We start from the raw sequence: 24,219 nt of genomic DNA, 5'->3' as shown, positions 1-24,219 counted from the left end.
AAGCCCATGACAGCACAACTAAAAGCCGGCCATGCTGGGTGCCCTGCCCACTAGAATTCACAACGTGGTATTTCATATGTGCTTAACTTTAACTAACCTGCCTGGGAAGCCTACCAGGCAATATGGCTTGTAATATAGATGCATTTGTGATACTTATCAGTAAACATAGTTAATTAATGTTGTTAAATCAGAAATGTGAAACTTTAGTCAAGAAGAGAAAGTTCACATGAACAACAGTTAAGAATAGTATTAATATTATAGTAATCACAAAATGCAGAGGGTTTGTTTTTTAGTTACTTATGGCCATTATACTGCCATCACATATCTGCATTAACCAAAAAGAGATATAGTTGGTAACTGAACTGCTGCCGCCTTTATATTCTGTAAGTATGGTGTAAATTACACACGACATGCCAGGAGATATATCGCTGAAACACTCTATGATTAAAAGTCACATTTCTCTAGGACTTATTTATACCTCACTCTCGTTTTAAAGACACGTTTATGACTGTTGATACACAGTTCTTACCAGAAAAGCAGGGACCTTTTGTTACCACATTTAAATCTTTCTGTTGTTTGCAGGCAGATCTCCTCAGGAAGCATTCATTTTGATAAGTGTCTCCATTTGATCCACAAACTGGCACATAGTTAGTATGGCACTGCAAAAATAATATTCAATAGGTATTTGTTAAATATTTAATTACGAATATAATAAAACCAACCATAAAACATACATCTAAGCTATAATAATAAAGCTTTATTGCTTTGTGGAGGAACAATGTTCAATGACTATTTTTTAGAGACTAGACAATGCACAAGAAATACCTAGTACATGTGACATACAAGACAATGGTGAGGCAGATTGCACTTCTCTATAATTGTTCAAAATCCCATTTAGGCTCAGAGCTTGGGGGCACAGAAGGCAAAGGGGAACTTTTGGTAGGAGGAGACAATTAACATTTTTCTTCCCATCATAGTAACTGGGAAATGGTCTGTGACATCTAAAGATACTGTTACAAAGCTAACACTTATTTTAAATACCTTACTAAGCAATAACATTTCCCATTTAACCTGTATGACCTTGCATATCTTATAACAAGAACTTGGCTGTAACACAGCAGGGAGTGGTGCATTAAATATGCAATAAAAACCAATCACAATTGTAATACTAGATCATAATAATAATAATAATAATAACAACCCTATATTTACTGATAAAATATTCCCAAGTGAAGTGTATGACTTTTTCCCCTGTTCTGTTTATTTTTAACTTTAATTAGTAATAAGGAGAAGGGAATATAGGCCCATTAATGTCCTTTTTATTCTAATTAGCGATCAATTCTAAACCATGATCTTGTAATAACAAGTAACCAAGTTCTGTAATATCAATGTAATGTACAAGTAAATGGTTAATAATTCATGGCAGATCTTCCAATGCCCAATGTTATTACAGGAAAATGAAACAAATCTGTGTTTTGTAATTATCCTCTGACTTGTTTTGATGCTTTAAGAGAACTGCAATTGAAACTTTGTGAAAAACTGAAAGCAAAATAATTACTTAAAAAAAATGTGAACAAAAACAATTGTCAGGTGCGGATTTGTTAAATATTCCTTAAGTTATCCCTAAAGACAGCAAACAATATAAAATATCATTGTTCACAGATGTGTTATTAACTCATTCCTCCCTTCAAATTTCTCTCCCCAATCTTATATCTAAATTAGATATGGCAAACAATCTGGCTATAAAGTCAACAACTTTGGCTTTCCATCTCCCTACACACACTAGGAAGTTACTTGAGCTCAACTTAAAATGATTATGGAGACCCTTAGCAATTGGGAGTGTTGATTAATAAATGTTACGATCAGCTCTTACATGCATACTTCAGGTAATGAAGGCAGACCTACATAAGTGGGACCATCTCTGTTTCTCCTGGATCGGCAGAATTAATTTGATAAAAGTGAATATCTTGCCCAGGAGGCTGTACCTATTCCAGCCCCTCCCGAGGAAAGTTCCTATATCTTATATTACAGTAGATCTGTTCGCTTGCTTTGTGGTTGTTTTGTTTGGCATGGTAAGAGACCCAGAAGTTGCAGAGCTTTTCTTGCTTCCCATCTTATCTATCCTAGAATGAGAAATCAAGTGTAAGAAACGGGATGCAGTCTGGATCCCGACATGGGACTAAAGATAGACGTCAAAATTCTGACTCCTATCATTAGCCCCACTACGAAATCCCGACACCCGGCATACCGAACGAAGGTAAGCTGGGTGTCTTAGGTTCTAGCTAAGTGGGGGAGGGTTAGGTTTAGGGACCCCTAGGGAGACTTAGGGTTAGGCACCCCCCCCAGGAGGGTTAGGGTAGGGAAAGAGAGGATAGGGTTAGACACCACTAGGGGAGGTTAGGGTTAGGCACCCCCCCAGGAGGGTTAGCTTTAGGGTGCGGGGAGGGGGGTTAGGGTTAGGCACTAATAGGGCGAGGTTAGGGTTAGGCACTAGGGGGTAGTTAGGGTTAGGCACCACTAAGGGAGGGTTAGGGTAGGGGGATGGTTATTGTCCTTACCAACCCCAGTTGGGATTTCCCTCCTTCGGTCTTCTGGTGTCGGTATATGATCCAGCAGCTATTCAACCACCGGCATTACATACCGATTCAGTAAGAAATGGGTGGACATTGAAAATGTATTGCTTATGTTTCACAACACTGGCTCCCTACCCTGGCTTCCTCCAGCCCTGAGACCCAGGGCCGGCTCCAGGGGCCAGAGCACCCAGTGCCGGCTCTTTACAGTGCCCCCCAACATTGCGTGGCGATGGGGGCATGGCCTAATTACCTCTACATGATGTTATTTGGAGGCGTGCCCGCATGGCACGCCTCCAAATAACATCAGTCTGGCTGGGAGGAACCTCAGTAGCTGGGCATCCAACAGCCTTTCTCCCGTCACTGAATGGACGCCAAGCGCATGTGCCCAGCATCCATTCAGACTCTGGGGCCCGGCACCGCCGCAGCTGTGACCTCCTGATTTGACCACCCGCGGGCCACTTTGGCCCACGGGCGCAACCGATGAAATCGGGCTTTTGGGGAGGGGTGCGCCCTCTATGGGTGGTGCCCCTGTTAGACTGCACTGGTCGAACACCCCTAGAGCCGGCCCTGCTGAGACCGGCCACAGTGTTTGATAAACTCTAGGTCCAGATAATGGCTAGACCATATGTTAATACGATGGAATCGGGTAAAAAAAGATGAGTGTGAAACATAATCGGCTAAGCCATGGCCTTTTATGGTTTTTGGGGATTTTTTTATTGTAACATTTCGCCAATTTGTAAGTGCAATGATATATTTGGCCATGGACTCTGAAGCAAAATGGACCGTTTCCATGAGGCAAGCTGAGCCCCTATAGATGTAAATGATAATGCACTGTTACTCCACCTCACCATCTCCCAGCCTCCCGCCAATCAGCGGCTGCCGGCAGCTTTCATGGAAAGCAGAGAAAAGAGGCATTGCTTTCGAGGCGCAAACCCGATGCTGACTGGCTGGGAGTTGCGAGCCTTGAATCGACGTGTTGGAGATAGTAGGAGAGGGAAGAGCGCCCCCTACAGCAACAGCCTCACGTGTCGTGCCACCCACATGCCCTCCATCATTATGTAATGTCAAGCAGCAAGTCGGCCAATCAGGAGCTGAACTGGGCAGAACGTAAACAGTGTCCGCACTTGGCTAGGGTGCCGGGTCCATGTGAGAGCACAGATCACCAGTAGTGCGTGAGAACAGCAGCCTGCGGTGGTCACCCCTATCCCGCTTCCCCCGGTTCACTGCCGGCTGTTTGTTCTGGTAGTTTTCTTGCCATTTTAAAGTTAGCTATACCAAAGCATTTATTATGGTGTTTTGTATTTTTTTTTCATAAAATTTTATACAGTTTTATTCCAAATTCTGTAATTTATTGCTGATTGAAATCTGTCGCCAAAGAATCACATTAATATCTTAATTAGTCTTTGAGATATTCAAATTCAAAGAGCATTCTGGACAAAGGGACTAAGCAAATTATATATATATATATATATATATATATATATATATATATATATATATGTGGACCGGTCCAGACAATATCGTCATTAGAACTTGCGCCCTCACTGCATAGTTACGGAAATTGCAGGTATATGAAGAGGGAGACTGGGCCATAATGACACGACTATCATAGAATCACTTTATATTGGCCCTGCCCCCTTCAAACAAACTCGCAATTCACAGCATAATTCGCCCCATTCTGCCCATTTTACTAGGAAGTGGGCAGGATGCGGGAGGACCACTCACTCTTTTGGGAGCCAGGAGGAATCCCCAAAAATGTGGGAGTTTCCCAGAGATTTAGGGAGAGAGGTTAATTTTGACCTAATTTTGTGCAAATGTGCCTGTTTTACTTAGACTAGCATGGCATTGACTGCTGGAATAAAATATATTTGCTAAACATGATGGGCAGATCGAGCTATTCAGGCTACAGTATTTGAAATAATGTTTGATTATGTGCACAAGTAAAAAAAGACTTTGTTTTGCACATATTGGAGGCTCTATGGATACCCTCTGGTATGTTCGCTTTCAATTCAAAAACACATGAATGTATGACCCAAATAGGAACTTTACAGTTATTACCAGTCTAAGCAGAAGCAGTGCCCAGAGTCTATCAGTGCCGGAGACTGCACACGGGCCCCCTCCTCTCTTGAAATGCCCATGGCTGGAGGATTTTTTTGTGGTTAACTTTTTTCAGATAACCCTCCCCTTTCAAGAACCTGCTTCAACTTATAAACTGATTTGTGCAACTTCCATTTTGTCTAAGAAGCGTATATGGGACTAATACCTGTAAGGGAGTGCTGGTCCTTGTAATGCCATATTGGAGACTCTAAGGGTTATATTTACTAAGAATCATCTCTGTTTCCCCTATTTTCAAACACGGATATTTACCACAGGCCATCAGCAGCATGTTCAGCTGAAGCACCACTCAGTCTGCTGATTGGCTAATGACGCTCCTCTGTGATTCGCTTCATTTTAGCCCTGTCTCTTTGTACGGAACCGCAAATTCCACATGTAAGCTCCCTCGTATCTCCTACGTTTCACTAAGAAGTGGTCAGGATGCTGGTGATCTGTCTACTCTTCTGTGGGTGCGGGGGGCTACCCGAAAATCGTGAGCCTCCTCCAACTTCTGGGAGAGTAGGCAAGTATGGTGCGCCTAACATAATCCTGGCACATATGCTACTGTTGCATATGCTTGCACTGATCTCAAAATGCATCTAACTCAGCATAAGAGAGTAAATTTGCTATTTTTTCAAGCATCTCTTTAGAGGTTTTTTTGAACCACATATACATCTATTTCACTATCAGCTCAAACGGTGTGCTGTGCCCCAATATCACTATGGTTTGTGCGCAATCCCAGAGTATAGTTTGTTTTTGTTGTTACTCACGATGCAATAAATATTAGTAAAGAATTACCTGTCTTTCAAAAACATTTCATTTTTTTTTGCTTTTGGCAGGGAGACCGTAAATAATTGTGCACCTGCAAAATTTACATAAAGATATCTGGGTAGCTTAAGATACTAAGAAACTGAAAAAAAAAACCTTTAGAAATATCTTAACAATTGACATGATTGATATACAGGACTTCAGGACCTCATTCAGAGGCGGTCGTTAGTTGCAAGCGGTCGCACTGAATCAGGGAGGCCGCTTGCATCCTGAACGACCGCCTCCTTGTCGATCGTTAAGCTGTGGGTTACCACCCACAGCTTAACGACCGACCAGCTTGATCGCCCCGATGGTGATGGTTAATGAACGCCTCCGTCTTGGAAACCACCCCCCTGGGCCGCCTACCAAACGGGGCTACCTGTCGATCAGCATGATATAACCATTTGACGGAGGTAACTCAGTTCTTCAGCAGTGCACTGCAATTACTTACCTGCCAGTCCGGGACTTCTATGCAGTGTGCTAATTGCAGGCTGAACAGCCATTTAAGCCACCGCTAAAGGACCTTTCTTTTTGGGACATTTAACGTATATGGATTGGTAAGAGTACGAATACTTATTACCATATGGGGATAGCAAAACAGAGAGCGTAACCAATACTTCCTGACTATTCAAGTTTGCCGTTATACCTAGATATAAGTTCCTCCGGATGTCTGTATATTAAATAAGGAACTAATTGAATTTCAAGTGGCAATAATATGAATCACAATCTATACTTATAGTAACTATACATGTTTATTTATTATTATTATTTAATTATTTTTATATATTTAATTTCTATTTTTATGTATGTTATGTACCATATGTTGTTTTAATAAATGTATTTTTTTGAGAGAAGTCTTGATTCTGCTATTATTCAGTCAAGTGATTCCATTTAATTTTTGATCACAATTACATTATTCACATTATAGCGCAGTCCAATCGTGTGTGTTTTTTGAGATTGTGTGTTCTTCTTGAGGCCAGCTGGTTACTGGCTAATTGGACTAGCAGCACCCAAAGTAGACTATTAATGTGTTTGAAGCGCAAGGATAACAGGTGTTAGGTAACTAACACACTATATATATCACATAAAAAGTTAAAACGATCTAAAACAAAAGATACAACTCTGTCGTATATGAAAAAAATGTTACAAAAATGTGTATGCAAAAACATAGTATAATACTCAAGCAACGAAGAAGGTAACCATTATCGTCTGCAGCGCATTTGTAGTAAGCCAATGACATGTGCTAGTATTGGTAACCAACATAATCATATATGGCTGGCAAATATTAACATGGGGGGCAGGAAAACAGCACTGGCCAACGGTCAGCGGCCAAGGTGGTTTATTAAACAATATTTTCGTGTACCCGAAACAGCTGTTTTCTGGGTACCCACAAATATTAAGGATCCAGGGTATACCATGGAGGGACTGCAACAGATATCAACGATGTCTGCCATGGACCCTCCATTTCCTACAGCAAAGCATCCCCCTATAGGTTTCTATGGCGGCTGCATTTACCAAGCTCTGGAATGCAAAGCTGAAGATGGTGTTAGATTGAATATAGTAGCCTATGGGCTACTGTACTACAAATCTTTCCCTCTCCGGCACCCCTCACTGACACTCAGACGCCGAACATGGAAGCAGAATGGGAACGTAAGCTATCACTCTGCTTCCAGCTCTTCACCGGGATGGGCTTTAATCGGAGCCCGTCTCCTGGCAAGAGATTCTTACTAAATTCAGTGAAAATGTACATTTCCACTTTGCATATTTAGGTGTAAAATATTTATCACATCAGGATTAATAATATGGATTGTGATAAATATGCCACTTAGTGTATAGAACACATGGGCTTTCTCTGGCTATAAGGATAGTTGTTTTTAGTGCCACTTATCTCCACCATAATTTAATATCACCTGAGCAGCTGTGCGATACTTGCCTCAATATAATACCGGTCATTTAGATCTTCACCTACTGTAGGCTACGGAAGCATTATGAAACAATATTGCTTCAGTAAGTAATGCGCAGCTGCAGCCCCACAGTCGGTCAGTCCCAGTCTCCCAGACCATGGACAGCTACTGGTACACCAATCTACATCAGGTCTAGTTAAGTAGGCGGCCCAAACCATGCTATGATAGACTGGCCCGGGGGGCCCATGCCACCCTGCCACCTGTCCCAGTTCGCCCCTGACCTTTGCCATCCGAAAATAATATGTCTTTCTCAGGAGTATATGTGTCTGTGTCCTGGTCTGCATGTATTCTCAAATGCGTGAACACGCCCATATTGTACTCATCCTATGTTAGAACCTGAAGGATGGGCACCAAATGTAATTGCTCTGTAATACACAGATTCATAGTAAAACATTTTTGTAAAGTAATTTATGAAAGTTATGAATTGTCTCCTTTGCCACCTTGATGGCGGTAGAATATTAAAAAAAGACCATAACATGTGAAAATAAAATGTGCACAAAGCTAAATAAACATAGTGACCTAGCTTTGGAAAATAGGAGGAAAAATGTGACCAGTCTTTACCTGAAACTGGCAGGCACATTTCAGAACATCCGCGTCTTCTATGCACACACCTCCATATTTACATGTTGATTCATCACACACTCTTCGTACTTCGGACTCTCTCATGTTGAGCTCTGCAAAGTGAAAGTCAAGAGATATATAAATGAATATTGCTCATTCCACATGTACTGATTAATGCATATCAAACAGTATTTTTTAAGTATTATTTTAAATGTTTAAAAATCTACAATGAATTGAATATAATTTGCATTAGCGGCGCAGTTTCAGTGCTAGGTGATTTGATGGTAAGAGGCTAATGTATTGCTTCTTAGTCCACTTACTGGCTCTCCAGTCCCCAGCACACGCATACACATTGCAGAACATATGTACACAAGTCCTATACCAATTCTGAGATTCATAGCAGAACATACACTGTATGTGAACTGTGATTATATCTATGTTACTATGTATTTACTGTTATCTGGCTTTGTTATTTCTCATGATTACTATATTTCTTTGGAACATAATTTTTATTGACAAGTGCTATTTTTCTGGAAGAATAGGCTCAGGAATGGTGGGTCTGGGGGTGGAGCTATTTAAAAAATTTTAATAAATGATATAGTATTTGGAAAAGCAGGCACTCTAGAGGGACATTAAAATAAAACTTTACTTATGAAAAATAAATTTTGGCCTAGGAAAAGTTTCGGAATTCCGTTCCTGATTTTGTCATAGTTAATGAGAGGGTAAGGAACATTGTTTCTGCTTGTACCTGGTGAAAAATAACACTGTTATTAATATTTAGTAATTTAGTACCAGCAATGTCCACAGCTCCTTACAATTGCTGTCATGCAAATGAAATATAAATAGGGATCATTGTGCCTTATAACCAATGCAGGGAAATGGCACTGATGATTCTATTAGATTGTATATATCTCCGATTTAGTTTTTTTCTAAGTACAGTATATAACAGCTACATAATAGGGGTAAGGTGCAATCAGGGCCGATACAAATTTACGTCCAGGGCCACCCGCAATTGCACTCTGGCTGGCTGTGGGAGGCAGGGGCTGGTTCATTAACACTATGCATATCAAGATTTAAACTTACATGCATTCCTCAAACAACAAATACAAACATGCAAACTCCTAAATAGGTAAATACACTAAACCATAATCCTAGTCTTAGTTCTTTTTACACCATTAATGTTACACTAAAATAAATTATACACCTTCGTTTTTTCTGAGACTACCAAATATGGGAACTTAACCACTGCACCAAGTTTTGCATATGTTTGAGGACCTTAGAGATAAGTACAGTACTGTGTGTGTTTTTATTTCCTACTCCTTTCCTTTTTATTATAACTTTTTCTTAAAAGTCTCTATAATGAGAATTGCACTTTTGAATTCATCTTAACTTTATTTTTTATCACTATCACAAATTGGGAAGGATCTATGCTTAAATAGGCTATCAAAGAGCAACAATGATGACTGATGAATCCGTTGAGATATCAAATCACCAGAAGGTCATACTTTCACTTCCTGAGGGTGAACTAAGTTTGTCCTTGGGTCTCGCATCTCACTAGGAACCAAGATCTGTGGGGGTAACATGGAGACAGCATCTACTGACTAAGGGAGAGATGATAGGAACTGAATGTCACCCTTTAACTTCCAGCAGGTGAATAGAGTTCACTCACAGGGCTAATTTCATGTTACAGCTGCCACACTTCCATAACAACCACTGGTGATCAGATGTTTGGAAGGCAGTGACAATTAGTCGGCTGGGTGATATAACGAGTTCATGCCTACCTGGAACCAGTATTAAAGTTATTATGTATCAGTCCCCAGTAAATTCCCATACATCATAGAACATGATTTGTTTAATTAATATAATTAATCTAGTAATTAAGTGGAAAAAAAGGAGAAGAGCACATTTATATTATATTTGTACACTGTCAGCACAGACTTCACATCCTTAACAAGCAAAAAGGAGGAATTAGTGGAACGTCATGCAATTAGGACAGCCAGCGGGGGTTCCGTGACAGCTGCCTTCTCTATGTCAGAAGCCAGAATGCTTTGCATACCATGCATCATGTAGACAAGACCATTCCTTAACTTTCTCCTTGTAGTGTTTGCATACCTCCAGCTATCTATATATATTGAGTATTGAATTTATATATATATATATAATTATATATATATATATATATATATATATATATATATATATATCACTAGTGATAGAAGAGCGGCTGCATATACTGCACATAAACAGGGTTTGTGTTATTTCAAGTGTGAATATATTCCTAAATTTGAAATTCTTGATTTCATGTTGTATAGTTATACAAAAGTTATTATAGTTTTAAAATAAAGAAAATATTATATAATTTAGATAAAACAACATTGTGTATGCTGTGAACCCAAACAGTAAATAAGGAAAAATCAGTTTAATGTACAGGTGAGCATCATTAAGACACATTTATTACCAAATCAAAGCAAAGGGACGATTGAGGACAAAGGAAGCCACATATGTCCCCCCCTTCCAAAAACACCAGTTTAATATGCCTGCATTAAAGGCACTCATATCTTTTTAAATATTGAAAAAATATAACAATTGCAATGTTAAAACTCTTCAACAAAAGTATAAAACTATTTACAAAATAAACCCCCTGTCTCCGCAGCCTAAACCTAAGTCTCCCGGAGGGGTGCCTAACCCTAACCTCCCCCTGGGGGTGCCTAACCCTAACCCCCCCTTCTCCTAGCCTAACCCTCCCAGGGGGGGTGCCTAACCCTATGTAGTCCCCGGGAGCCCCGAACCTAACCCTCCCACCCCGCGGCTGTCTGCGATCGCCGCCCGGCTTGCCTTCGTTCGGTATGCCCGGCATCGGGCTCCCGGTGTAGGTGTAATGACAGGCGTCGGGATTTCATTAGGTGTAATGACAGTCGGGAAGCTGGTGGTCGACATTTCGACCGTCGGCTTCCTGACTGCATCCCATTTCATGTACACTGACACATTTAATAAAATTTGCAGCTAAGACATGCTACCATATGCATGTTTGATAAATATATTGTTAATATACATATTTAAAAATGCGGTGATATATGTATATATTAAAGTATAAAATACGCAGCTAACACATTAAGAAAATACATCACAGCCTCAGCAGGACCTGTCTTTAGATGCCACCATTGGTTGTCCCATTGAAACTGGCACTAGCCCTATAGTAGGTGCAGGTTCTCTGCCCAAGTATAGCCTCCTATGTGAGCGGCTCTCTGTATGCAACTTCTTTCTGTGACTCGTCTGTGACACTCCAATAACACACCCATAAGAATGACCATCTCCGTGCATCTTTATAACCAACCCTGTTTCCTCCTAGTCACTGTCCAGGAATGCCCCTTACATTTTTGATACAGTGTGTTCAAATCTGTATGGCGACTCTGTATGCCCAAAATCGGGCCACTAGCACTGTGACTCAGATGTACGCGCATATGGCAAACTTTGCTCCACTGTGTCCGACATCGCCTCTGCGTCCGACTCAGAACCAGGCCCTGTGTGACGTTTCACAGCATCATCACTCCCCCCCCTCAGCAATTCATACACATTCATCATAATCTTATAGCTGCCAAATACTAGAAGACCATTATCAAATTGCTCCATCCACCATAATGTGGCCATACTTCCTGCACCTGTTCTGCCTCTGACCCGGCCTTATCACTCCCTATTTTGACTCACTCTAACTAAGCCTTGGCCAGGGTCTTCTCTAGTATAGTAACGGGAAATCCATCTGCCTGTGTATTACAGAGAGGCATACCTCCCAACATTTTATTATTAATATCCTTTATTTATATGGTGCCACAAGGGTTCTGCATCGCCTAACAAAGTACATAGACAAACAAGCAAGAACCAGAAAACGATGAATTACAGTACAAGACAATGCATGACAAGTACATGGTTTATAAGATTTGCTGCATTTGTGGTTGTAACAGTGAAATAATACTGCCCCGGGACACCTTGTCACACTCTTATTTCTCACCAGGCTGGGGACCTGCCCAGCACTCCTAAAACTCCTGGGCAGCCTCCAGCCTCTCCAGGCACAGGGTGGATGATGTGCAGATGTGAGCATCATCCATTCACAGCAGAGCAGCGGTGACAGAGTGCCCCCTCCCCCGACTGGGAAATACTGAGACCCGCAGCTGGGACAGCGGGACAGTGTCAGAAAAGTGGGACTGCACCAATGAAATAGTAACACTTGGGAGGTATGCGGAGGGTATAGCAATATTCAGTCTTTATCTGGTTTAGACAATTGATACTTCCACTTCCACCAATGAAGAATTTCATGTGCTTTGTGGAAAGTACAGTATGTATTGAGAAGGAGCTTTAGATTTCTTAGGCACATATGATTGTGAATTTCAGAAATCATTGGACATGATTCAGAGTTCCATGCAAGTCCATTTTACGAATGCTGAGTGCAAACATCTACAATACACATCTGACGCAAAACTAACATGCAGCAGACTGGGCATAACTGGGTTGCAACAGGGCTTTAGCACGTATACTGCTTTCACTGAAGAAGTGACGCAGTGTAATGCCCATAGGGAATTACAGCTCACATAGTTGTAAGCAGAGATCCATCTGATTTCAGATGGGATCTTTTGCACTATATCCTCACTGATAAGGATTTTATCTACTTCTCTAAGCAGATGGATAGGTGTGGTCTGATTTCATAGGCGTGCCCAACCCTGAATACGGGTGAATATCTGCATTTATTGGACTTGTGTGTGGCAGACTAGTGTGCAACTCAATCAGGCCCAGTGTAATTCACTCTACAAAATATTACAATATTTCAGTGATTCCATTATTTAAGTCTAGTTGGCATAATGGACACGGGATGCGGTCATAATACTGAACGCGGGGATTCCAGCACTCAGGATGCCGGCGAAGGAATCCCAAAACCTGTCAGAGTCATGGTGCTGGCATCCCAACCACCGGAATCTCGACCACCGGCATTCCGACCACCGGCATCCCAAAGGTAAGAAGCTGGGTTAGGGGTAGAGTTATGGGTTAGGCACAAAGGGGGTAGGGTTAGGTTTAGAGTGCGGGGAAGGTGAGGTTAGGTTGAGGCACACAGAATGTAGGCATGCTGCATATCATTTTAATGACCAGAAGCTGCTTGTGCGTCCTATTCGCACTGCTATGCTACCGTGTCACGCCACAACATGGCGCGACTAGAAGGGCTGTTTCCTGCGCAAGGAAGTAAGATGTAAGTGGATACATCTGTATATCTCATATTCCAATGCTCACCATCTAGGAATGAGATGACACATTCCACAAAACTAGCTGATACTTGGAGTCCATAAAGTAATGCAACTGTTACTTGGGAAATGATAAGCTGATATATATCAGTATATGATGTCCGCTATACTGTATCAAAAGCAGTGCGCTGTAGACACAGTGGGCCTGATTCAGAGCCGGACGCTATTTGCGCTCGCTCGTTCAGAAAAAGGGTCTGGATATTTTAATAGAGCGCTCGCTCTTTGAGGTCTGTTGACGCCTCTATGTCTGAGCGAGCTAACGAAATATGCGCTCACTATTTTGTAAAGACGCCCCCTGGCCGTTCGCATCATACGTCATCTCCGCTATTTATTAGATTAATCGAGTACATCGAAAGGCGTCTGAACTGCTCGCAGTGCTTGTGGTTGGATTTTCCTACCGCAATCATGCGAACAGTTCAGGCTAAGAGACATCCAAGTGACGTGGTCGATGACGCTGCTTTGTTAATTATGCACACCCTTAAAACGCCCGTTTTGACCGTTTGGCACACCTGCGTTCGGATCTCCACTCCCCGTTTTCAAGCACCTTCCCCTGTTACCACCCACAAACGCCTCATCCTCTCACTCAAATTAGCAGGCACTTGCTATTTTGCGAACACACGATTTCCGACCGCACTGACTGGTTGGAGCATGCTCACTACGACCCATACGCATGCGCAGATGTGCGAACATCGCTCGGAGTGAACGAGCGGCCGCTTACGAGTGGCTCTGAATCAGGCCCAGTGTTCCAAAGAAGCTAGCTAACTGCAGCGTACAGTTGTTTCCACAGAAAAGTGAATATCATAGGAGCCGATAGTAAATAAAATCAAGATGGTGCCTGAGGGGAGATTGCTTACCTGTATACCAGGACCTCCTCCTGTCCTCTTCACAAGCTTAATTTGGTGCTGGTATAATAAATGCACAATCCAATCTCTCAGCGTGCGCTCAGTGGTGCCGCCCTAGATGTTCTGGCTAGTAAACTAATAGCTGGTCCCTGTAAGGAGGACCTGGTTCTGTATTTACCAATAGCTGCACAGTGGCAGTAAAGTGGGAACGCTGCTCCTGCTCACTCGCAGGAGGCTCTGCAGCGGGAGTTTACAGCTGCTGCTCCACGATATCCTGATGTGATATGGGATGCACTTTTATGGTAAGTTGATGACAGCTGGGTAGATGGTCGCAGCGGCACCCCAGAGCATTGACACAGAACCCAGGTAGATACAATGGTTAGCTAGCAGGACACAAAATTCCAATAGTCAGCTGCACATGACTCCTCTGTTAACTTAACGCGTTTCACTGCACTCTAGAAATAAGCACTCTTCCTATTATGGCTTCTTAACTAGTCCCCCAAAAAGCGGGATTGTTCTGCTGAAATCGGGACGGTTAGGAGGTATGGAAATTCTATTTATCAATATCTGTCAAAGTGGTTACTAGACTCGCCGGAGCCAGTTGTCAACATCATTCCTCTATATCATATACTGCTGCAATACATGTACCGATAATAACATAGCAGATTCACATCCTCAGAATGTTCTGTTCACAATATAGCTAAATGGATCATCAGATTGCTCACAAAAGTAACCAGTACAGTTATTGATTTAACGTGCTGATCAACCTATCAACTTATGCGATTTAGTGAAGTAAAGGCTGTATGTGACAGGGGTGCTGCCACTATGTGAAAAAGAGAGAGGGAAAGAGTAGGTAGTCCCACCCCCCCCCCAAACTTGCTTTTACAGACAGATTTATTTACTGTTAGTATATTTATTATTGCCAACCATATTACTTGACAGAAAGCATGTGAAATAGTATATACAATTACGAATCATAATTTAATGATAAATATCATCAACCTCACAGTTGTTTAAAAGCCTACCATTATTAGTTAAAAGTGAATGAATAAAACTTCTTTTCATTCCTTAATTCATGCTTTTTCATTGTCCTGATTTACGTGGGACAGTCTCGATTGCAGAGGACTGCCCCGTTATGATGACAGAACTTTTGTCCCATCTGCTAGGACTTGGGTGGTGTGTTCTGCTCAGATTAGTGAGCAGATGATGTTGGGCAATGTAAGGGGGGAAGAAGGTATAGAGGGGTGACTATCTCTTCAGAAGCACTAGGCATGCCCTCAGGACAACTTCTTAGGGACATTCCTTGTTGTGCAGAGGGGAGTATGGCCATTTCCACTTTGTAGAAGGACTTGAATTTGGCACTATCCCTGGGCTGGCCTCCCTACACACCAGGGAGTAGTCCTGCACCTTGATGTGAACTGGGAGAAAAAAGAAATAGTTTTGTGCTGTGCTTCAGCTGTGTTTTATAATTTTATTTATTTATTTTTTTCAATCTTAGAATTTAGTAATTACAAAAGCCAAATACAGACAACAAAGCTTGTGGTGCATTTAGGCACTACTTATCAATCAGCAACACATTTTACACAAGCACATACAAGTATCCATCCATTTACATCTATTTTAATTCAACTTGTCCGTGTCCCGGGTGCACTTAAATACAAAGACAGATTATTAATATATGTGTATATAGAAACGGAGATATATATCAAAATAGACAGACACAACATTCTAAGGAAACAAATAAGTCTTAGTACATCTCCATATCCTCCTCGTTTTTCCTGAATACTGTTGTAAAACCAATTGACTAAGATATATATCTCTAAGTTAATTAACAGAAATTATGATACAGCTGTGCCAACTGATTACTTTGATGTGTTTTCTAATTATTTCAAAATGAAGGTAAATTACATAGGATGAATTCAAATCGTCCCTGTACTATGTACTTATAATTAACGTGTGCCATACAACAGCATTATATATTACTTTAAACATTTACTTTTTTGACGTTTTTGGCATCAATGTCCTTAAAATCATTGTTATATAATTATTTAGGGTTAGCTAGTTTATCTGTTTGTCTATATAATTAGTAGGCATAAAAGCTGGCCACACTCTGGCAGATCCTGTCACACATGTGGAATGCCAAATTGGACAAATCTAGCTGTTGGGAGCCAACATTACAATGTAGTTCTCTACTGTTATCAGCAGAAATACTAATTGGGAGACACTGGTTATCGGCCAACTAAATTTACTGGCAATTTTACAAATGATCCAGTTACTTTAGATTTGATGTTTTTGGGCCCAAACATATGCTTGTGTTTGCAGAATATCCAATGGAACAAACAGGCATAAATAGTACATGGATATGCTAAAACAGAATGAGGCTTATCTCAAGTTGTACTTATTTTTTGTGAAAATTCCATACAGTGCACAAATACCAAAATGTGTGCTTTTTTACTTTTGTCTCAGTCACACCAAACAGCGCCTCTCGGTGCCAAGTATCATGTGACTCGGCTTGTAGATGGCAGCACCGATAATGACAGGGGCGCTATGCCCAGCCCCTCAATTGTAAATGGGGAGGCAGCGGTATCAGTGCACATAATGTGTGCTGATACCGCTGCGGCGGTTCATACATCTACCCCTGTGTTTTTGTAACTGTGACTGTGCTGGTAAATCGACCCAATTTCTGGCAGGAAAAATCTGAATTTGGAGGTAAAATCGAAACTAATCCGAGTCTACATATCTCTAGTACTAACCAATCAGCTTTTGTCATTTTTCAAACACATCCTGTAACATGGCAGTTAGGAGCTGACGGTTGATACTTCATCTCTCTCCGAGGCTTAGTACATCTACCACATTTAGCTCTGTCATCGATCCTTGAAATTGCAGTGTGGTTTTTAGGTAACTGCTGGATATTAATTTCATTAGTGGTTGCACTGGCTCAAATAATCACATTCCTGTCAGTGCAATCTCTCATATATAAATAGGTCTAACATTGCTGTGAGATTTCCGTGTCATCTATGTAACAATCGCTGCTCAAGCTGGTGAGGGGATTCCAGGTATGGCTGAAGAAATTCCAGAGTAGAAACCCTGCAGCAGGAGTGAGGTGATTCTTAGTCACCTTACTGACCTTCTTTCCTGCTGTCTTTTCCAGCTGAGCCACTTCAGCATTTTACAGTATTTCAGTAATCTGGGCTGTCCTAACCCAGCACCACCTTGTCTCTAGATTGGGTGCCCCACACTCCAGGGGTAAGCAAAAAAGGGAAGGTCACCAGCAGCTTCCCTTCCTTACAGAGCCACTCTACCTCTTCTCTATGACAGCAGCCCCCAACTGCACAGGTCGGTCTCTCACACAGCTCCAACTGCTCTGACCAACTGCCACACCTTTCCAACTGTCACTTGCCTTACCACCTGACACTGCTCACGTGACCTGTTCATGATCAGCTGCAGAGGCTGCTGGGAATTGTGTCAGCACGCTACTCCTCTGACTGAATCCCTAACAGAACTCAGTTGGTATATTCTTCCCATGATTGTTTGGGTTTCCACTGGGTACTCTAGTTTCCTCCCACAATCCAAAAAATAAAACTGACAAAAAAAACTAACCATGTGTGTACATGTGGTAGGGAATATGGATTGTAAGCTCCAATGGGACCAGGGGCGGAACTAGCAGTGGTGCAGCCGGTGCATTGACCCTGGGCCCTCTGTGGTGCAGGGACCCATAGCCACCGCTGCACGCCCGCTAGTGTCCCCCGGGCCCCAAGTGTAGGGCAGACCACAGAGAGTAGCGGCCTTCACTACCGGCGGTGGCTGTGTGTTTGTTATTGCAGCCAATGAAAGTCATACAGACTCTCATTGGTAGCTGTGTAATCCACGGAGGGAGCCGGCAGGAGCTCACTCATGAGCTCCGCTTTACGGCTCCCCCCGCAGCGGGTGATGGGAGAGATGTCATGATAACGTCTCTCCCATCCCATAGTGCAGAGCGAGAGTGGGCCCGGAGGAGCAGACAGCGGTGGTCGTCGGCAGGAGCGGGGATCAGTAAAGTTGCATTTTTTTGTGTGAGTGTGTAAGGGTGCTCGGAGACCGGAACAGCACTGTATAGGGGAAGGCACTACTAGGGCACTGTATAGGGGGGCCGCTATGGGGGCACTGTATAGGGAAGGTGGCCACTACTGGGGGCACTGTATGGGGGGGACTACTACTGGGGGCACTGCATAGTTACTGGGGCACTGCATAGTGGGTACTACTACAGGGGGCAATGCATAGGGGGGATTTCTACTGGAGGCAATGCATAGGAGGGAGTACTACAGGGGGCACTGCATAGGGGGGACTACTACTGGGGGCACTGCATAGGATGACTAGATGACTACTATTGTGGCACTGCATAGGGAGATTACTACTGGGGGCACTGCATAGTTACTGGGGCACTGCATAGAGGGTACTACTACAGGGGGCAATGCGTAGGGGGGATTTCTACTGGAAGCAATGCAGAGGGGGGTTACTACTTGGGCAATGCATAGGGGGGATTACTACAGGGGGCACTGCATAGGGGGAACTACTACTGGGGGCACTGCATAGGATGACTACTACTGGGGCACTGCATAGGGCGATTATTACTGGGGGCAATGCATAGGGGGGACTACTACTGGGAGCACTGCATAGGAGGAACTACTACTGGGGGCAATGCATAGTGGGGACTACTACTGGGGGCACTGCTTAGGGGGGACCACTTCTGGGGGGACTGTATAAGGGGCACTGCATAGGGGGACCACTACAGAGTCACTGCATACGGGGACCACTACTGCGGGCACTGTATAGGGGGGCCCAAAGCATATTCTTGCACCTGGGCCCAACACTCTCTAGTACCGCCACTGAATGGGACATGGACTGATGTGAATGGCAAAATGCTTGTTGTAAAGAGCTGCGGAATATGTGCATGCTAAATAAATAACTGAATAAATAAATTTAGGGAGGTATAGTGGTAGAAACAGTGTCTTAATTCAAGATGTGCATATTATATCATAAGAGTGAGCTGAGAAGGACGAGAGATTCATCACAGATAGCAACTAACACCCATCACCGTAAACCTCTTTCAGTGTTGTATCTGATTACATAAATAGAATAGCATGCTCAAATACTGATTGCAGAAATAGTACATGATTGCTGCACATTAGTCGTCCTCAAATCAATTTTCATGGAATTCCAAGTAAGAATCAATTCTAAAACATCTGAATGTGTTTCTGTTAAATCTGGGCATACGGATGGTCTGTAATCAGGCAACTGAATTATCTCAGATAATTGTCCCTCTTGCTTCTCACTTTCCACTTACAGATTTGAAAAAAATCATAGTTTTTCTTAGCTCTTTAAAAAAAAAATCACAGACTGCATTTTAATCAAACTATTCTATTAATAATCTCATAAGGGCCCAGTTGTCCGGCTGACTGGTGGGAAGTTATGTCATGTTCACTGCTGCACAGTATAGGAGTAGAGCAGCGTTGAAAGGGTACTGCATACACCAGCCATGGTGTTGCTATTGCAGATCGAGTGATTGTTAGCCATTGCACATGCGCTGCGATCACACTGCGATTATGGACGCACAGAGGAAGCCGTTGCAGAGTGAGTGACAGGCTATCATCGTTTGGGGGTGGTGAAGGGGGAGTGGTCATAAAAACGCAGGCGTGCCCGTCCGTTTGAACGCCGTTGCATGGGCATATATAAATTAGTACTCACAGCATGCAATGAGACTTGCAGTTTCTGCGGAAGGTCAGACCTGCTGTAAATGTATGTGACAGGCCGATGTGCCTCGGTGGTACCCATGTTTATGCAGGTAAGGGACGTGTAACACATGTGAGAAGGCAGCTAGAGGCATCATTATGCCAGCACTTCTTTGGCAGTCATTAGCATATTTTCAAACAAATGGGCCTGATTCTTGTTGGATGCAATGCCAATGTCCACGCAGTTATTTTTTCTCGATAGAAAGTCACACAGCATAAGCATCACTCGGTGTGTGTCATGGGCTGCTCCGGAGGTCCACGGGATGTCCGGGATTTACCTGTCCGGGCGCTCTGGCGAAGGTCTGTCTGGCGGAGGTGCAGGCAGCTAGAGCGGTGTACGGGCAGGTCCCTGCGAGGCAGCACTGGGTCTCTGGCATGTTGGAGCTGCTGTGTCTGGGAGTCTGTGCAAACACTGCCAGGTGCTGGGTGTCGCCATCTTGGATTTGGTCACATGTCAGAAAGGAGCCGATCCAGTCTGAATGATTCACATGGGCTCTGACAGCCAATCCAGCTCCAGCCTTGGGTACTTAAGGGCTTCCTGGGAGTTCTCAGGTTGCCAAAGCAATGTCTTACACAGCTAGTCTGTGTGCTAGTTCTCTGTGCATCTTTGTCTCATTTAGCCTCCAGTGTTCCATTTGCAGTATTCACTTGGAGAATTCGTTGCTGCCTGCTCCTTTCATAGTGCCACTGCCAGTGCTCTACCTGTCTCATTTCTGGTAATTTACCGCCACCTACACTACCTTACAGAGCGTCCTCCACCAGCAATCCCAGTTGGCACCAGTACCAGGTATCCATATCGTCAGCGTCTCTGGAGTTGTGCTCTGAATACCCGGTGGGGTTAAGCCTTCCTTTCTACTTCAGGGTCCATAGGGTATCCACAGGATACCTTGGGGTATAGGTGTGACGTCAGTCGCAGGGCACCAAAGAGTTAAGCTTTCAGCCTCCCAGGATGCACTAGGTCCCCCTCCTATACCCCGCCCCCGGGCCAAGGCACCTCAGTTTAGTTTGGTGCCCGGCCGGAGTCGGGTGCACCTGTTGGAGTGGGGGCTAGAAGAGCCCCTGAAGCTTATTCTTCATGCAGCTGTGGCTGCACATCTGGATGAACAGCATGGACAGTCAGTCCTGACGTCCATGCTGTCTTCCCTACACCCCGCCGGTACCAGAACGCCGGTACTGATCCGGGGATGCTGGTGGGCGTCTGGGGTCACAGCTAGCGGTGACCCCAGATGCTCCGGACCATGGCCGGATTCAAGGGGGACAGAGGTAAGCAGCGGGGTCCCGCGGTGGGTCCCCGCTGATCACATGGTCCTAAGTCCCCAGGCAGGGGGCTCCCTGGGGACTGGCTGCAGCGTGGAGCCAGGCGACCAACCTGCGCTTCCACTACCCCCTGGGACAGCGGACCGCAGCAGAGCGGTAGCGCTGCGGCGTCCCAGGGGTTAAATGCATGCCAGGGGAGCGCGCCTTCCCTGTCTCACAGCCGGCGCCTCCCCCGCTGCACACAGCCCTCTCTGCATGCTGCCGACTGGTCCTGTGGCAGCGCTCCTCCCCCAGGCCAGCCTCCTCTCTGCTCCTCGGCGGCCATCTTCTCCAGAACGCATGGTGAACGCTGCTGGAAGCGCTGGACGGAAGCATCGTGGTCTGGGTCCCCCCGCATACCTCTCCTCCGCTGTGGTCAGGTCTGTGTATGCAGCGCTGTGTCCTACCAGGCCCTGTGTCTGTGTAGTTGAGTGATCAGCGCTGTTAGTGCAGGAATTGTTATTTTTCTGCATTGTATGTGACTGTGCTAGCGCTGCTGCCTGTAATCTTTTCTTCTCTAAACTGTCAGCTTTATTACTGTCCCTGTTCTTTCTGCTAAAGCCCTTGCGGTGCGGTGCTGCAGGGTGGTCTCTCGCCTATTTAATACTTAATTGGTGAGAGAGGTCACATACGTGGTGCCATCATGTCTGAAAGTGATTTTCCCCTCCGGCTACAGTGTACCACGTGCAAAGTACCGTTAGCGGAGGGGGAGGGTAGCGCGGAGGGCCTTTGCCGGCAGTGTTTGTCCATGGCGCGGCCTATTACGGTTACAGCACCGGTACAGGAGCCGCCCTGGGCTTGTTTCGCTCAGGCGTTAACAGCTTTAGTGGGCCAGTTAGCTCCGCAGCCCGCGTTTACTCCGATGGGTTTGTCCCAGCAGTCTGTGGTGTCGTCACCCATGCAGGGGTTCCCACGACAATTGGTGGTACCCCACAGTCTCCCTATTTCCCCGCTCCCGGGTTCTCAGGAGCCAGCGTGGGTTAACTCCCTGACAAGTTCTGTACAGCACTTGTCGGATGTGTTGCAAGGGGAGTCTGTGATGCGGTCTCATAAAAGGCCGGTGGCGTCTCTGTCCGCTCCTTATGAGGATGACGAAGGGACGTCTGATGATGGGGAGATTCTAGATCCTTACGATCAGGAACCTCTCCATACTAAGGACGCTGATGCTAAGTCCAAAGTATATATTCCTGGACTTATTCGGGCGGTCCGCACAGCCTTGGTGATTGAGGACGAAGTTCCCCCAGCGGCTAAATCTAAGTATGCCTTTTTCAAAGATGTGAAGGGCGATGCCACAGTCTTTCCTCTTTCGGGTCAGTTGGTGGACCATTTAGAGGAGGCGTGGAAACAACCTGGCAAAAGATACCAGCCGCAGAGACGCCTGGCGGTGGCTTATCCGTTCGCGGATAATTATTTTGCTAAGTGGGAATCCCCTCCACAGGTGGATTCTCACGTGACCCGTCTTGTCCGTAGTGCCACATTGCCGATGCCATCCATGTCCTCCCTTAAGGATGCTACGGACCGCAAGGTAGAAATCTGCCTGAAGTCCGCTTATTCCCTTGCAGGGGGGGCAGCACGGCCGGCTATGGCCATTTGCTGGGTTGCCAGAGCGATGGAGCGCTGGGCGGATTCATTAGAGGCTTCTTTTGAATCCGACTGTCCGGCCGATCAGGCGGAGTTGATTGGCAATCTCCGTGATTCGGCCACCTACATCAACGAGGCGGCTCTAGACATTAGTACTCTGGTGTCTAGAATTTCTTCAGCAGCGGTAGCTGCTCGTCGCACCTTGTGGCTGCGATCCTGGAAGGCGGACGCAGATTCCAAGAAAGGTCTGGAAGCGTTGCCGTTTACCGGAGAAGTTCTCTTCGGTCCGGATCTGGATAAGATTGTGGCCACGCTGGCGGCAGCCAAATCTGCCTGTCTCCCGTCGGCCGCTGCTCCTTCTGGTTCATGACCATCGTCCTTTCGGTCATCTAGGGCCCAGGGCAGGCCCAAACCACAGTCGTTTCCTCGACAGGCTGGCCCTAAGAAATCGGTCAAGCCCCGGAAGCAGGCATGGAGTACCAGACGTCCGGCCCCCAAGCCAGATGACAAGCCTGCGGCCTGACGGTCCGGGCCTCCCTTTGGGGGATCCCAGGGTGGGAGGCCGCCTGCTACAGTTCGCCCAGTGTTGGTCGACCATTACGACAGACACTTGGGTTCTGGAGGTGGTTTCCCACGGATACGCCCTCTCCTTCCGGCACAGACCCCCGGCTCGCTTCTTCACCACGGGTCTCCCATCAGACCGGAACAAGGCTACGGAGCTGCGGAAGGTATTGCACACTATGCTCCAGGCTGGAGTTATAGTGGCGGTTCCATTCTCCCAGAGGGGCCAGGGTTTCTATTCAAATCTATTTTTGGTACAGAAACCCAATGGGTCATATCGTCCGATACTCAACCTCAAAGCACTCAACAAGTCTTTGCGGGTCCCGAAGTTTCGGATGGAGACCCTACGGTCCATCATTCTGGCGCTGGAACCTGGGGACTACTTGGTGTCATTGGACATACAGGACGCTTACCTGCATGTCCCTATTCTTTGGTGCCATCAACAGTTCCTCAGGTTTGCAATCAGCAGCGACCACTTCCAGTTTCGGGCGTTACCTTTTGGCCTGGCAACAGCACCACCTGTTTTCACCAAGGTGATGGCGGTCATGGCGGCTTCTCTGCGGCTGCAGGGAGTCCGCATGTTGCCGTATTTGGACGACCTGTTATTGGTGGCAGGATCTCCAGAGCTCCTGTTACGCCACTTGGACCTGACCATTGCACTGCTGCAACGGCACGGCTGGCTAATCAACTGGCAGAAGTCCACTCTAATCCCGTCTCGGAGGATTCTGCATCTTGGAGCCTTATTGGACTCGGGACAGCAAAGGATCTTCGTGACGGAGGACAAGATCTCTGCTTTACAGTCAAGGGTGCGCAGTTGTCTGCACAGCCGCCGGGTGTCCTTACACTCGGCGATGAGGTTACTGGGCTCCATGGTGTCGGTGTTCAAC

The 24,219-nt window shown here is 45.0% G+C and overlaps 1 protein-coding gene across 2 annotated transcripts in view; it reads right to left on the bottom strand.

Moving 5' to 3' along the window:
- The window catches only part of TMEFF1 (transmembrane protein with EGF like and two follistatin like domains 1), a 266,232-nt gene that overhangs the window by 146,453 nt on the left and 95,560 nt on the right, over nt 1-24,219 (bottom strand). For both annotated transcript variants that reach the window (XM_088476339.1, XM_088476338.1), the window contains exons 2-3: nt 8,000-8,112; nt 530-659 (exon numbers count right to left, since the gene is read on the bottom strand). In XM_088476339.1, coding sequence (XP_088332465.1) covers nt 530-659; nt 8,000-8,112 — 243 coding nt within the window. The remainder of the gene's footprint in view (nt 1-529; nt 660-7,999; nt 8,113-24,219) is intronic.

The sequence above is a fragment of the Taudactylus pleione genome, unplaced genomic scaffold, assembly GCF_031769625.1.
Source record: "Taudactylus pleione unplaced genomic scaffold, aTauple2 ptg000186l, whole genome shotgun sequence".
NCBI lineage: Eukaryota > Metazoa > Chordata > Amphibia > Anura > Myobatrachidae > Taudactylus > Taudactylus pleione.
Note: the sequence above shows the minus strand (reverse complement) of the source record. Positions and strands in the feature narration are given on the sequence as shown.